Genomic DNA, 14,547 nt, shown 5'->3' with positions numbered 1-14,547 from the left:
CCTGGGCAGTGGGGTCAGGTAGAGAAGCAGAGGGCTGTAGGTTATGTCAAGATGAGAACAGCAAAAATGCCATTTTAATGCAATGTAGGTTGGGACAGTCTACATTGTGTTTTTTGTAATGAAACCCAAGTTTCCATGATCCCTTTGGTGGAAATGCTACTGATCCTACTTTGTGTACCAACTAACCATTTTAAAGAGGAACTCTTATTCTCAGCCAAACTTTGAACTGTGAAAACTCGAGTTTACCTTTCAGGCATTTGATGTGATGTGTTTTTTTGGTTTTTTTTGTTTAGTTTGTTTTTTTTTTTTCTTCCTAATCCACTGCAGATAAAGTGAAGGGGAAACTCCTCGTCCCCTTTTCTCTCCTGTCCATTCATGCTAATGGGGTTTTACTAATTAAAGTTCTTTGATATCATCACAAACTCCTTTCCCTGTTACTGTGAGTTGGCAGTAGGGACAAATGGGCAGAGGGAAATGGCCTTTTTACTGATTTCTGGGCAAACATAACGGGTTCCATAGGAAGGAATTCCTGAAAGGTAAAATGATTTCCAAGAGCTTATTCACATTTTTTTTAAATTGTTCTTTGACTGAGCACAAAAGTTCATCTTTAAATAGTAGAAAATAGCTGCCATATTGGGGTGGGTATTGAAATAAAATAAACCTGTGGGTTGTCTTGCTGTTCCTAAAGTAACACACCAGTGAAGTTTGGGAAATACTTTTCTTTAGGAAGTGCCAGTGTCAGGACATGTGATGCTAAGACAAGATTTCTTTTTTTCCAGCTCTTAGAGGAACAATAGGAAGCTTGAGACACCATCCAAGCTGCTAAATATTTTAGGAGCCTGGTTGTGTTAATACTCAGACATAGGAGCAGTCATTTATGATGCAAATTCATATCTGGCTGCTGCTTCTCCAGATATCCAAAATTGTCTGCCAGAGGGCTTGTCCTTATTGGTTTTCCCCCCTCCTGGTGTGAGCATGATCAAACAGCAGGACATAGTATAGCCAAGAATAAACCAAGAAAATACAATGCATGAAACCTCAGTAAATGGGTGAATAGACATATATTTTTAATAAAATCGTTAGCTTAATAATCTTGAAGCCTTAGATGTTAAGTGTGAATGTCTGATTGAATGAGAGTCCTGGAAGCTGGTTAGTCCTACAGTAATGTACTCACATTTTGTTCTTCTCCAATTTCAGTATTATGGGCTGCAAATCTTGGAAAATGTGATAAAAACAAGATGGAAGATTCTTCCAAGGAACCAGTGCGAAGGTAGGGAGGGATTTTTCTTCTCCTCATAACTTTGGGTATTAACTGAGATTCAGACTGTCAGTCCCTGTGTAAGTAATTTTCAACTTCAAACACAATTTTAGTGGCTTTTTGTCCTGTTGTAAGATTACCTTTTCTGGATGATGAAACCACATCTTTTTGTGATTGTGGTCTCAGTGGGGTGGTGAGCACCTGAAATTCTGTAAGTTTGGGGAAAAAGATGTGACTGATGGTTTTGAAACATCTGAGGTGAGCTGCTGGTTTGGAGGTAGAGGCTTTGATTTTTCTGTTCTTGGCACAGGAGGTTTCCTTCAGCCTCTCCGGGCTGTGTGTGCAGCCCCAGCAGGGTTCTCTCATGTCCTGGTAGACTCTGGGCTCCACCTGGGAGCATGTGTAGATCTGTGTAACCTTTTTGAGTTATTGTAAAATAGAAACACTAAGGAAATGCACAGTTTTACCTATTAATGGTCACTCATCCTAGGCAGTGTGATTCTCCAGAGTTGGTTTTAGTGCATGTGAGTGTATATACAGGTTGCTGTAATTGGTGCAGTGTAGGGTGATTAACCTGCATTCTCCCATCACTGCAAGGAATCTGGAAGTCTTAAAATAAATACTGTTTAGTTTGTGGATTTTTTTACCTCCCTCTTAGGTTGCAGTGTGTGCTGGCTTTTAGCTGTTGGCTGTAGTAAATGGAGGTGCCTCAGTGGTACAGGATTGGTGCTTATTCAAATGGTTTTGTGCCAAGTCATCATCACTTGGACTTCAAAACTGCTTTAAATTCGTGATATTGAATGTTGTCCCCATTCTATACTTGGCTTTTTATTAAAGGCTGCTTTTGGAACTCACTAAAGTTACTCCAAATCTCTCAGGTTCTGCTATGAGCTTTTATTAAATTTTTACTGCCAGTGCTTGTGTCCTGAACTATATTATTTAAAACAGAAGAGTAAATGGTGATGAAAATATGTGTAGAGAGAGACTTTCACATTTTTGTGCTTACTGCTCACCTGTCCCCCCCATCCCACAGATAAAGGGTAGCTCTCTTGGAAAGCAAAAGTGAAAGTGCAGTTTCCATTCATTCTGCTGTTTGACTGGAAGGTTTCTAGGGAACAGCTTCAGCTGAGGCTCAGACACTACTGTGCCCTTTTGAGACACTAAAACAGCACCTTAGTTAACTAAAGTTAACTCTTCTGTGTGCTTTTAATAATTAGAGTGTCTCAACTTAGTAGTATCTGGTTGCACTCCTGACTCTGAGCACTTAGTTTCAGCATCTGGAAGTTGGTTTTTGCTGGGGTAGCAGAGCAGGAAGAAAGGAAGGAGAGTTGTGGTAGAATAGTTGACAGAGAGATGTTCTTACTTGATAGTTTGGAACTGAACAAGTGCCAGATCCAGGATGTAATGCAGGAATTTTAAGTCTTAGAGACACTCAAGTGCATAGAATAGCTGAGAAGTGGTGGTGGATGAGGTCAAGAACTACCATAACTAGAGTTTGATATGTTACAGTGCAAAATAAAGTTACTGTCTTGCTGTGCAATCAACTTGGGGTATTTTATTCTTAACTTCTCCTGACTTCCATGCCTCCAGAGGGGGAAAAAATCCTTCCTGCTGTTTTAGGGGAACTGGGTCAGCTGGGTTTTACTCGCGTGGTTTCTCCTGTACCTCAGCAGAAGAAGAACCAAATGTGTTTCGTGTACTGTGGCATTTGATCCATCCTGGCCTCAGTGATGTGGGAGGCAGAATCTGTTCCATCTCTAATCCAGTTTAATCTGGTCTGTGGTGGTGGTTTTTTGATTTTTTTTTTTAGTATTATTTTTGGCTGATGGTACTGGCTGGTACAAAAGAACTGCTGCAGAGCTCATTCAGGTGGTTTGGTTACCTGGCAGATTGTAAATTGAGGTTTCCTTGACTCCAGTTGTTCTTTGGCTGACAAGATTTTCCTGTTTGAAGTGTAACTAATGAAATGTGTGTGCAGGAAACTGAAACTCAGTCTGACAAAGGAATGCTCAGTGACAAAGGAAATCATGCAGGGTTCAAATCTGTTAGTTTTACCTCATATCTTAATTTATAAAAGATGTCTTCTACATGTCTGTTTGATTTGTGTAGTAAATGCACGTGACAGATCTTCTTCTTGGTTAGGATGAAAGTAAAGGCATTTATGAGAGAAATGCTGTTTCCCCTTTGTAGTCTTTAGGAGTTGAAGTCAAGAGCAGAACTGAATTAAAGCATCAGTGAATGAAAAAAGTTTTTGAAACAACTTTCCTGAAACTCGTTGGGGGAAGTAAAACAGTGTTGTTAATTACAAAGCCTGAACTGTAACTTTATTTTTAGATTTTTTGTTTGTTTTTCTCAGCTGTACCTCGGGTTGTTCATCAGAATGACTTGAGTTTAGTCAGAGGTTTATTGCTGCTTCTGTCTGAGTGCTGGGAGGTTTCAGCTTCCAGCCTGGAATTCCAGGTGCAAGTAGGAAAGTGCTTTCTTCAGATGTGTTCTTTAGGCTTGAAACTCAGTTCTGAAGTTTGCTTTTATTTTAAAACACCTCTTGGTCTTGAGCTTTTCTGGCCCTGCTGCCTTTTTAAACTTCAGTGAAAAGTTGTTCTGTTCCTCAGGTATTGTTTGAGAATTGTAAAAGTTCATTTGTATCTTTCCATAATTATAAAGCAGGAACTGGGCAGAACAATCAGTTTACAATTCTAAAATACTGACGTGATTACTCTGCTTTTTGTTCTTGATTTTTTTTGTTTGTTTGTTTGCTTTTGGAGTTAGCAGTTTGAACCAATGGGTTTTGTAGACAAAAGTGGAGTTTCAGGGGTAAAATTCAGTGAGATCAGATGCCTGGCCTGCATGTTCAGCCTCGAGACAAGACCAGAGTGATGGGTTAGACTTGATTTTGTGATTTATTTAGTCCTCCAGGGAGTGCTTGGAATGGCTCTCACATGTACACAAATGATGTCATGTGGTTTTCATTCAGGCCTCGCTCAGGGAGTGACATATTCCAGAACATCCCAAACAGTGCTGAACTTGGCTTGTTTCCAGGGTATTGTGCCATCACTGCCAAAGTTCTCACTTTATTGAGGTGATATGAAATTGCTTTAAACTCTGATATCCTTTGGAGTCAATTGTTGCATAATACTCACAAAGGATGGCATTTATTAAAGTGCTGTGGTCTCAAAAGGATTTTGTGACAGTGTGAAAACCTGCCTGGGAATAAAGGAATCCTGGTCCTCAGTTGAGTGATACATTTCATTAATCCTGCATTGTGAAATGAAATTCTGTTCCTGTGAACAGAGAGAGAGCTTGTCTGGAGTGTTTGGAGTTGCAGTGGATAAGCACTTCTTCATTATGAAACCCCAATTGCTTGTACAACTTCTCACTTGCTTTTTTTTTTTCTTTTTATTCATTTCAAAATGAGAAGTGTTCAGAGAGAGGCAGTTCAGTGTCTCCCAGGAAGGCCCTGGAGTTGAGAGTGAAGCTTTTTGATGTAGTGGAAGCTGCTGTAGAAGAGGTTTTTCTGTGGAGTGATTGCATATTTTAATGGAAATTTCTGGCCTGGCTTCATGAAGAGATGATTTTTAATTCTCTGTGTAATGAAGGGGGAATGAGCTACATGGCACTTCTGTGTCTGTGTGGGAAGACAGACTCTTTTCCAGAGTTTTCATGACTTTGCTGTTTTAAAGCAAAGAGATTATGGCTTGATTTGGTTCACCACTAAGGGGCAAAGATGGTTTTTGGGACAACACGGGAAAGCATTGTTCAAGACTAAAAACAAGATGGTATTTTAACCACATTTTGGGACTGTTTAAACAGCTTAGTGTAAGTGTGATTGCATACAAACATCCCCAGAGGGGACAACTCGGCTTCAGCGTTTGAAATTCTAATTTTGGTTGCAAAATAACGCTGAGTTACGTTGCCCACCTGCTTCATTTATGCCTATTATTCTTCAACATAAGCAGAGAATTTATTAATTTTAGTAAATTAACGTGAAAATTAGCACGAACTCATATCTGCAGCACCAGCCAGAGGAATTTTCAACACTTGTGAAGTGTTTGTGCTCCATAGAAAAGGATGTGTGTGAGTTCATGGCTACCTGCTGTGTTTGGGCACGGCAGGAACTCCTGTGCTCAGGGTGCAGAGGGTACATGAGGTGTCATTGCTTCTCAGAGCACATCCAAAGGTTAAACTGTAGGATATTCCTCAAGTTTAGACCCCAGAAGTTGCTGATGTTGGATATCCTGATGTTCCTCACTGTCCCAGCTCAGCTCAAACCATTGCACAGCTCGGGCTCACCTGGGAAAATGACTTTCCCTCTGGGAAGTTTTCAGTATTACTGCATGTTTGCCTCTCTGGAGACAAGGAACTTTCACAGCAGGACTTCAGTGTCTAGTGTACATCCAGGAATGTTCTGTAAGGCCTTGAGTTCATGTCCTTGCTCTGTCCTGCCTTTTTTTTTTTTTGTACTTTGTACTCAAGTACTTCTCGTGCTTCACTTATTAGAAAATGCCACCAGTGGGGTGACAGTGACCATGTCCAGCCTTTCTGATAATTGGGACATATTTTGATGATCTGCTGTTGATAAAGATGTTCCTCACCTGGGCACTTCCCTGCCAGCTTAGCTGAGACATCAAAGTTGGTTTAAGAAAGGTTTTAACTGCTGAACTTCCTTGGTAACTCTATTTTTTTCTCAGTTTAGCCCTTGAACTCGAGCAGGTGGTAGAACTACCAGTTCTGTTGCAGTGAAAGTTTTGGAATGGGAAACAGGATCTGCTCCCTTTGCTTGCAGGTTGTTGTGAGTTCAGTGCAGTTGTAACATCAGCTGGTCTTTGAAGAACATTAAGCGTGCCCTGGGTATTGTGGCTGGTGTGTTGTGTTTTATTGTTTTATTGGAAGGTCTGTTTTCCAGGAATGTCTCTGTCTCTTCCTGTTTGGCTCAGGGAAGGGTCTGAACTTGGCAGTTGTGTTGTTGCCACCTTCAAACTCGTTCAGCTGCTTGTGATGGAAGGAGACCTTCTAGGCAGTGGTTGTGTGGCTGGTGCATGTGCTGTGCCTGCCTCCCTAAAATAGCACTTCCCTTGAAGTTCCCAAAACACTTTCAGCACATCCCATGGACCTCTACCCTGAAGCAGTTTTTTTTTTTGGATGTGTCCTGCTGAAAAATGGTAATGAGCCTGCGTGTTGATTTTTGTCAGAACACAAAGCTGACGTATATTTGTTCTGCTGAGAATTACCTTTCCTATGGGATCATAAAGAAATGAGTTATTAAATGTGGAGCAGGAACCACTTGAGGTAAAAAAAAAAAAAAAAAAAGAAAATTACGTTTAAGCCAAAAAGAGCATTAGAGAATTGGATAGCTGCTGCTTTTAAGGGATTAGGAATATGACTTTGCTCGTTGGAAGACCTCAGCAGCCTGCAGCATGCAAAGGAGCAAACTTCCTAGGTTGTCTTTTGAGCTGTGGGGACCATTTTTACTTTTATTTTTATTGTCCTGATGGACAAGCTGTGGAGCAGAGCAGCTGTTTGTGTCTGCTGGTCTCAAGGCCAGATCAGTGGTAACATAATATTCAAATTGTTCCTGAACAGCACAATTCCATTGATGCAGCAAGATGGAAAATAACATAAATTAGCAGTCAGAACTCTAAGAACAATATTAACTTTTTAATTCCTTTTTGAAATGCAAAGAGTTGCAACAGTAGGTTTCCCTTAGTGGTTTGGCAGACAGTTATAATAGTTTAGTTTCTGGCTCTGCAAACCTATTTCCATCCTATTTTTGGTAGCTTTCATATCTCATTTGTGAATTGCTGTAATGCTTCAGCAAAGTGTGTTTATTTTTTAGCTTTAAAACATTAGAACAGACCTATGATGTCAGACTAGTGCTTGGTAATAACTCTTGCCCAGGGACTGACAGTGCCACTTATTTTATTAATAACTGGAGTACTGTGAATTGATCCCAGTTGATGATGATGAATAGTTTCATTTGTAATTGGAACTACCTGCAGAACAGCTCCTGTCTGGTTCCTATCTAATGCCTCAAAGTCTAGATCTGGTTTTGCCAGATTTCATGGGAATGCAATTACTAAACTGTCTCTTTTAATCCGCTTGCTTAGGCCTGAAATCCAAAAAAAAAAATAAAAAAAAAATTACTAAATTTGCTGAAGTCTTAGACAAGTTTTTAAAACTTCACACAGTGGATTATGCCTTCAGCATAAGGCACTCTTACAGTGACAGTTTTTTCTGGAATCTTCAACATGTTGCCTGCACGAGTCAGTTGACTGTCTTGCTGGAGAAATGATTGAAACCAGATTTTTGGGTTCCTGGATTTGATTGGCAAAACATCCACCTATTCTGGGATGTCGCTTCCTTATGGCAAGGAAACACTTGCCCGGTTCGAAGGGTTTAATCCCCGCTGTGCTCAGATGGGTCGTGGGGTCAGAGCTGGGTTGGAGTGGAACTGCTGGAATATTCACCAAGGTCACGACTCCAGGTCCTCCTTTCCTTGGGAGTCACGTGGTTTTGGGATGAAAAGTCACTTGGAAAGCCGTTGTTTCCATGGCTGCAGTGGTTGAGAGGTTAATGGTGAGGAGGGACCTGAGCATTAGGTGGCGAAATGAAACCTCAGGCCATGTAGCTTCTTACCATGGTGGGTTTTTTTGGTTCTGTGGTGGAGCTGAAAACTCGTAAAATCATTTAAAAACACCTTTGGAAGAACTATAACCAAATAAGTGATGTGTAAACAAACAAAAAAAAAGGCAATAAACTAGAATTCACTAATTTTGTACATCCAAAATATCCTCTGGCAGAATTGGTAAAGGTGAATTTTTTTTCATTTAGCTCACTGACACGTACAAATATTGGTCCTGACAGGTGTTTCTTTTTAAAAATGCAAAGGGTCTGAAATCAGAAATGTTTGTAACTACATCAGTGGTATGTGGCATTGTTGAAAATAAATTCCTACCTCTCCTGCAGGTATTAAAAAATATGTTGTCGGCCTAATTATCAAGACCTCATCTGACCCAACATGTGTAGAAGTAAGTGAATCCTTCTGAGGGGAGGGCGAGGGAGGGGAGTGTTGGGCATAACCTGACTGGTCTCTTCTCTCCTGCAGAAAGAGAAAGTGTATATTGGCAAACTGAATATGATCCTCGTTCAGGTGAGCTGGAGTTCAGAAAACTTTGAATTTTGCTGTGAAGTCCCTGCCTTTGGCACACGTGTCTCACCTTTGGCCGCTTCGCTTTGCAGATCTTGAAACAGGAATGGCCCAAGCACTGGCCGACCTTTATAAGTGACATTGTGGGAGCCAGCAGGACTAGTGAGAGCCTCTGTCAGAACAACATGGTCATCCTCAAACTCTTGAGTGAAGAGGTGTTTGATTTTTCCAGTGGCCAGATCACTCAAGTAAAAGCTAAGCATTTGAAAGACAGGCAAGTATATACATTTAAGCTTAATTAACAGGGCAGACCTTGTGCTTGCTGCTGTTTCAGTTGCTCTCACTTTGTGTGAACACCTACAGATGTCTAATTCCATTTCAGAGAGCTGGTTTTTCTTTAAAGCAGGGATGTCTAACTATTGTACAGGCAGGGATTTCTACCTTGTTGCAAGCAGCATCTGTTGACTGATGGTTCCTCCCCTTCTAACAGAGTGTATTCCCTAAGCCAGAATTTGCAGGCACAGGCTTCAAGCTACTTAAAACGTGCATTATTGCCATGAAAGTGGGTAAAAGACAGGTGGCTTGTGAATGCAAGACATAGGTCTTCAGGACCTGTTTTGTGTGCATATATATATATATTTTGATTCATGATGTGGCAGTGCTTAATTTTTAATTTATTTTGGTTTTTACAGCATGTGCAATGAATTCTCTCAGATATTTCAGCTGTGTCAGTTTGTGATGGTAAGTGATATTTCTTTACTGATGTTTTTAAAAATTCTGCCCCCTCTCCTGCCAAAGTGTGTCACAATGTCATAAACACCGCTGGTCCTTTACAGGAAAACTCCCAAAATGCTCCCTTAGTCCATGCAACTTTGGAAACTTTGCTACGATTTCTGAACTGGATTCCTCTGGGATATATATTTGAGACCAAGTTAATCAGCACACTAATATACAAGGTACTCTTGCAAAAAAAAAAACAAAAAAAGGATTCCTTTTAACTGTTCTGCAGCTTGTATTTAATTTTTTTTTGAGTGCAACACTTCTGTGACGCTCTTTATTTTTCCTTTCTCAACAGTTCTTAAATGTTCCCATGTTTCGAAACGTCTCTTTGAAGTGCCTCACAGAGATTGCAGGGGTCAGTGTAAGCCAATATGAAGAACAATTTGTAACACTTTTTACACTGACCATGATGCAGTTAAAACAGGTAATGGGTTTTTTTATAAATCTCTCTTTGACTGCCCCAAAAACCGGTTTCTGTAAAACCTACTGCAGTTGACAAGTTTTTACATCCATTACATCAGATTTCCTGATAGGACAAGTATTGTTCCTCACTGGTATTTGTGGTGTGATCAGAAGATGCTGAGTGTATTTTTGTGGCTCATTTGTAGCTATGTTGGTTTGATTAACTAATTAATTTTGAGCACTTGGGCTGTCTGGTGCAGAAAGTGGAGAGAGGCACAACAAAATGTGTTTCTTAAGGCTTAAACTGACCCAACACTCTGCAAGTTGCTGTTTAATTTTTGGAACATCTATCATATAAAACCATACATGAAATTTTATATAATTTGATGATTCCCCTCTGAGCAGTTCAGATTCAGGTGCACGAGTCTGTAACTTTCCTCACTGTATTTGCATCACAAGTAGATGGTTAAAGGGGTTTTTTGACAGTTTTTTCCTCTCTTTGCAATGCTGGGAGGTTCTGCATGAAAAACAGGAGGTCTTTTTTTTTTTTTTTCCCTCAAAAGAGCAAAATATTTGCTGATACACAATAGTTCTTCTGTATAAAAAGAGAAATTCTTGACTGTGCCTCCATCCTTTTTGTCAGATGCTTCCTTTAAATACCAATATCCGACTTGCTTACTCGAATGGCAAAGACGATGAACAGAACTTCATCCAGAATCTCAGTTTGTTCCTCTGCACCTTCCTCAAGGAACATGGTCTACTTATAGAGAAAAGATTAAATCTGAGGGAAACACTAATGGAGGTGAGTTCCTTGCTTTATCCAGCTTAAAAATGTAGGCAAGTGTGTTTTCATTTTCACACTCACTGCAATTTTTAAATCATCGTACTCAACCCTAACCCTTAGTAAATTTGGTTGCAAATATCAAACTGTAGCTCATTTAGAATTGAGGGGGTATCACTTTTTTAGTTTAAAAGAACAAGTGCCAGCAGTTCCCAGATAATTCTCAAATTGGCAGGTAGTAAGTGTTCAAAGTAAGTGGGAATCAGGTGGGCACAGCTCAAGGCTCAGGTTGCTGCTGTATTAGAAAGACCTGTTTAAATGCCTGAGAAGCTGTTGCATGTCCTTTGCAATTGTGTGCAAATCAAAGTGCAGTTTTTAGGTATTGGCCTCCTTCCTCGTCAGCATAACTGTGTTAAATTCTTCTTTAAAACAGGTATTTATGAAGCTTGATTCTCAACAACTGTAGTCTTGTTCAGGATGTTGTAATGTTTAACAAAGTACTTAGGCTGGCCTAAAATGGCTGCAGATTTAACTTGATACATTCTGGTATAACAGAACCTGGTACAGGTCATTCTAACCTGTATTCCTGCACTTTGGATGCACTAGATCTCCTGAAGTTGTTCCACAGATTCATTGGACTAGTGAAGGAAGCTACATCAGTTATTTCAAGTGAAATTACCAAGAGGAGTTGATGTGTATAAAATGAATGCATGGCTGCTTTAAATCCCTCTCTTGATGCTCGATACGATCTTTATCTTCTAAAACATTGCAAGTTGTTCTAGTACCTAAGCTGTGAAAATGTCTTCAGATTTTATCACCAGGGAACTGAAAAATAAGCTTAGGCAAAAAATGTTTGTCTGTGTAGCTCTGATTTCTATGGTTGGTGTCTCAGCTTGTCAGAATTGCATCGGTGGCTTTCCCCTCTCAGCCTGCTCTCGTTGTTCTGTCTGTAAAGAAGTTGAAAGTGTCCTGGCAGATGACTTCTGTGGGAAGCAGAGGAGCAGTATTGCAGGGTAAAAGGATCCAGAACAAAGCAGCAGTAATAGTGTTGAGAATAGCAATCCCTGACAGCAGCTGTTGAGCGCTTTGAGGCTCTGGCAATGCCCTGCAGAAGCTCCAGAGGCCACGGGTTTGATAATTTCCAAACAGGCTGCTTTGGTGATGGCATTTTTTAAGATGTCTTTAGGCTCCTTCAGTTCTAAGAATCTGTACATGCTTTGAAAATAACAATAATTGACAGAACTCCTTGTTTGTGACTTGCTCTGCCAGTCACGACTCTGACTTGTAAGTGATGTCAGTGCAGTGCTGCTGCCTCTTCTTCCAAACTCTTGACATTTTATCAGGATTGGGGATCACTGAACTTGAAGCAATGTGGATAAATAATCAGTAATGGGCTGTTTAAACCACACTCTTTTCCAGGCTCTTCATTACATGTTGTTGGTATCAGAAGTTGAAGAAACTGAAATTTTCAAGATTTGTCTTGAATACTGGAACCATTTGGCTGCTGAGCTCTACAGGGAAAGTCCGTTCTCAACGTCCGCTTCTCCGCTGCTTTCGGGGAGCCAACACTTCGATGTTCCTCCAAGGAGGCAGCTTTACCTGCCTGTTTTGTCCAAGGTAGTCCAGGCTTAGGGAATAGCACTGGAAAGATCCAGATACTGTTGGTGAAGTAAAGATTTTTACCTCGTGCAAGGAGCGACCTGAGAAAACTCCCCTTTCTTTGGGTAGTCGGTAGTTGCTTCAACTCTAGTTCTGTAATCAGCTGCAGTTGTGAAAATACTTAAGGTGACACCACTGTATAACAAGAGTTAGTATGGTGTTTCAGCTTTTTTAAGATACTTAAAGTAAGACTTAATTTTAAAATAAATCAGTGTTAAACGGTTTCTTTTAACAGAAAGGCTGGAGTGTTACACTTGGAGTAAAAACCTCTGCGTTTGGGAGAAGTGATCTTTAAAAGACCCCTACTATGACATAGGCATTTTGAATCTAAAAAGTTTATCTACTTCATAGGTTGGGGTTTTTTAACTACCCAGCTTGTTCATGGAGAGAGAGAGAAGTCAGCAGGTTGCATTCTTAAAGGCTTGTTAGTTGATATTTCTCTGTAGAATTTGTGCGTGAGCTGGATATATAACCTTTTATATGGTTGAGGCTGCCTGGCCAGAGTGCTCTGTAAACACTTGTGGAAACTCTGGGAATGCTGTGAGTGCTTTTGTGTGAGAGCTGGATTCCCTTTTCTCTGCCCCCAGGTCCGGTTGCTCATGGTGAGCCGCATGGCCAAGCCTGAGGAAGTCCTGGTTGTGGAGAACGATCAAGGAGAGGTAGTTCGGGAATTCATGAAGGACACAGACTCCATAAACTTGTATAAAAACATGAGAGAAACGTTGGGTAAGTGGACTGGCTGGAATTTGTGCCTGTGGATTGCAGGGATCGTTTAGGGGGGTTTTGGGGTAAGTAAAAAACGTCAGAGTCCCAACTGACAGTTGAGGGAGTGAGGGGAGTAGAGTTTTCGGATATTTAGGACACCAGACTTACACACTAAATATTTTTTATCAAGTGCAAATGGGAACACTGAGTGTTTAATAACAGATTTTTGCACTGGGAGTGTTTGTGGGAAAGCTGTGGGGGATGCAAAGTGTATGTGGATTTTTTTTATTCTCACCCTTGTCCTTTTGGTGCAGGTGCAGCCAGTGTGAGGTTAATTGTTCTAATTATTCTAATTGTCCACATTTTCATATGGAATGTGAAAAACTCTAGTACTATTGTATTAAACATTTGATTTATTGTATTAAAACAATTACTGTATGTCCTGAGCCTTGGCTGTATTTCCAGATACAGGATTATTTATATGAAAATGCAGATTTGGTTCATATTGCTTATCATGTATTATCTTGTAAGATTCACTTAAAAAAAAAGGGAGAATGTGGTGGAAGCTGTTTTCTGTGGTCCAGTAAAAATCTATTTCTGAACCTGGCCTTAAATTGCTCTTGACTTGCTGGGATTTAGAATTGTATATTGGAGACACTAATCCTATTAGGGGCTGATGCAAGTGTCTGAGTTGTGATACCTGAATCTTCCACCTGGGCCTGTTCAGGAGCATCAGCTCCATGTTATCCGTGGGTTATTGCACCAGCAGGCTTGGTAACACTGAAATAAAGAGGCTGTTTAATGTCCCCCCATAGGAAGCCAATCCCATATTCCCTATAGACCATCAGTACAGATGCCTTTGGGTAATAATTTAACTGGGCAGCTTTGCTGATTTGACTGGTATGTGAGACATTCATTGATTTGCACTTTCCACATTGTTCTGAGGGATCTCAGCAAAACATCACACGCAGGCAAACTCAATAAAATTTACTTTCTATCTTTAAAACACAGTTTCAACAAATTTGTGTTTAAATTATTATCCAGTTTTGTCCTGAGTTCAGCAGAGGAGCATTGCAATTGCCTGATAGTTTCACTGTATTTTTATTCAACTGCTTACGGAGTTACGATCCAATTGCTGCTTTAAAACGTGCCCTGTTCCACGTTGATGTCTTTCAGTTTATCTTACACACCTGGACTATGCAGACACAGAACGAATTATGACTGAAAAACTTCACAATCAAGTGAATGGGACAGAGTGGTCATGGAAAAACCTGAACACCCTGTGCTGGGCCATCGGCTCCATCAGCGGCGCGATGCACGAAGAGGATGAGAAGAGGTTCCTGGTTACAGTAATTAAGGTATCCTGGAGCAGAACCAACAGCTTGGTCACACTTCAGAGTCCATGCTCAAGACACCAAGTGTACAGAAACGCTGCTCTGTGTTCTTAGAAAGCTGCCTTGTAAATGCAGGGTGATGAGAATAAATGAGCGGGAGATCATTTGGGGCTGATAAATTTGTTAGCCATGAAGAATGCATTGATCCAAACAGCCTTTTCCGTGGGGTGAAGTTTAGTTCACGGTGAAATGTTTTTCTTTGGGGATGCAGAAGAGCTGGAAAGGGATTATTGATGAAATACAGGAGAGTGGCACAATAACCCACTATTTTAACTAGCCTAGCACCATGCTCCTTTGCTGTCTTCTGTATATTCATTAATAAAACTCAAATATTTGTAAATATGTGCATAATATTTTTACAAGAGTAATGGACCTTTAACAGGTCATCTGAATTCATACAGAAGATTTAGTTTAATATCTTCTG

General features: G+C 40.4%; 1 protein-coding gene across 1 annotated transcript in view; it reads left to right on the top strand.

The window, feature by feature from the left end:
- The window catches only part of XPO1 (exportin 1), a 33,489-nt gene that overhangs the window by 10,794 nt on the left and 8,148 nt on the right, over positions 1-14,547 (top strand). Inside the window, exons 4-14 of the mRNA XM_027738585.2 lie at positions 1,198-1,270; positions 8,222-8,283; positions 8,361-8,405; positions 8,495-8,676; positions 9,095-9,143; positions 9,239-9,358; positions 9,478-9,606; positions 10,228-10,386; positions 11,785-11,982; positions 12,612-12,750; positions 13,906-14,087. Of these exons, the coding sequence (XP_027594386.1) occupies positions 1,198-1,270; positions 8,222-8,283; positions 8,361-8,405; positions 8,495-8,676; positions 9,095-9,143; positions 9,239-9,358; positions 9,478-9,606; positions 10,228-10,386; positions 11,785-11,982; positions 12,612-12,750; positions 13,906-14,087 (1,338 nt within the window). The remainder of the gene's footprint in view (positions 1-1,197; positions 1,271-8,221; positions 8,284-8,360; positions 8,406-8,494; positions 8,677-9,094; positions 9,144-9,238; positions 9,359-9,477; positions 9,607-10,227; positions 10,387-11,784; positions 11,983-12,611; positions 12,751-13,905; positions 14,088-14,547) is intronic.

The sequence above is a fragment of the Pipra filicauda genome, unplaced genomic scaffold (genome assembly GCF_003945595.2).
Source record: "Pipra filicauda isolate LSUMZ 115617 unplaced genomic scaffold, ASM394559v2 scaffold118_size2161507_pilon, whole genome shotgun sequence".
Classification (NCBI taxonomy): domain Eukaryota; kingdom Metazoa; phylum Chordata; class Aves; order Passeriformes; family Pipridae; genus Pipra; species Pipra filicauda.
Note: the sequence above shows the minus strand (reverse complement) of the source record. Positions and strands in the feature narration are given on the sequence as shown.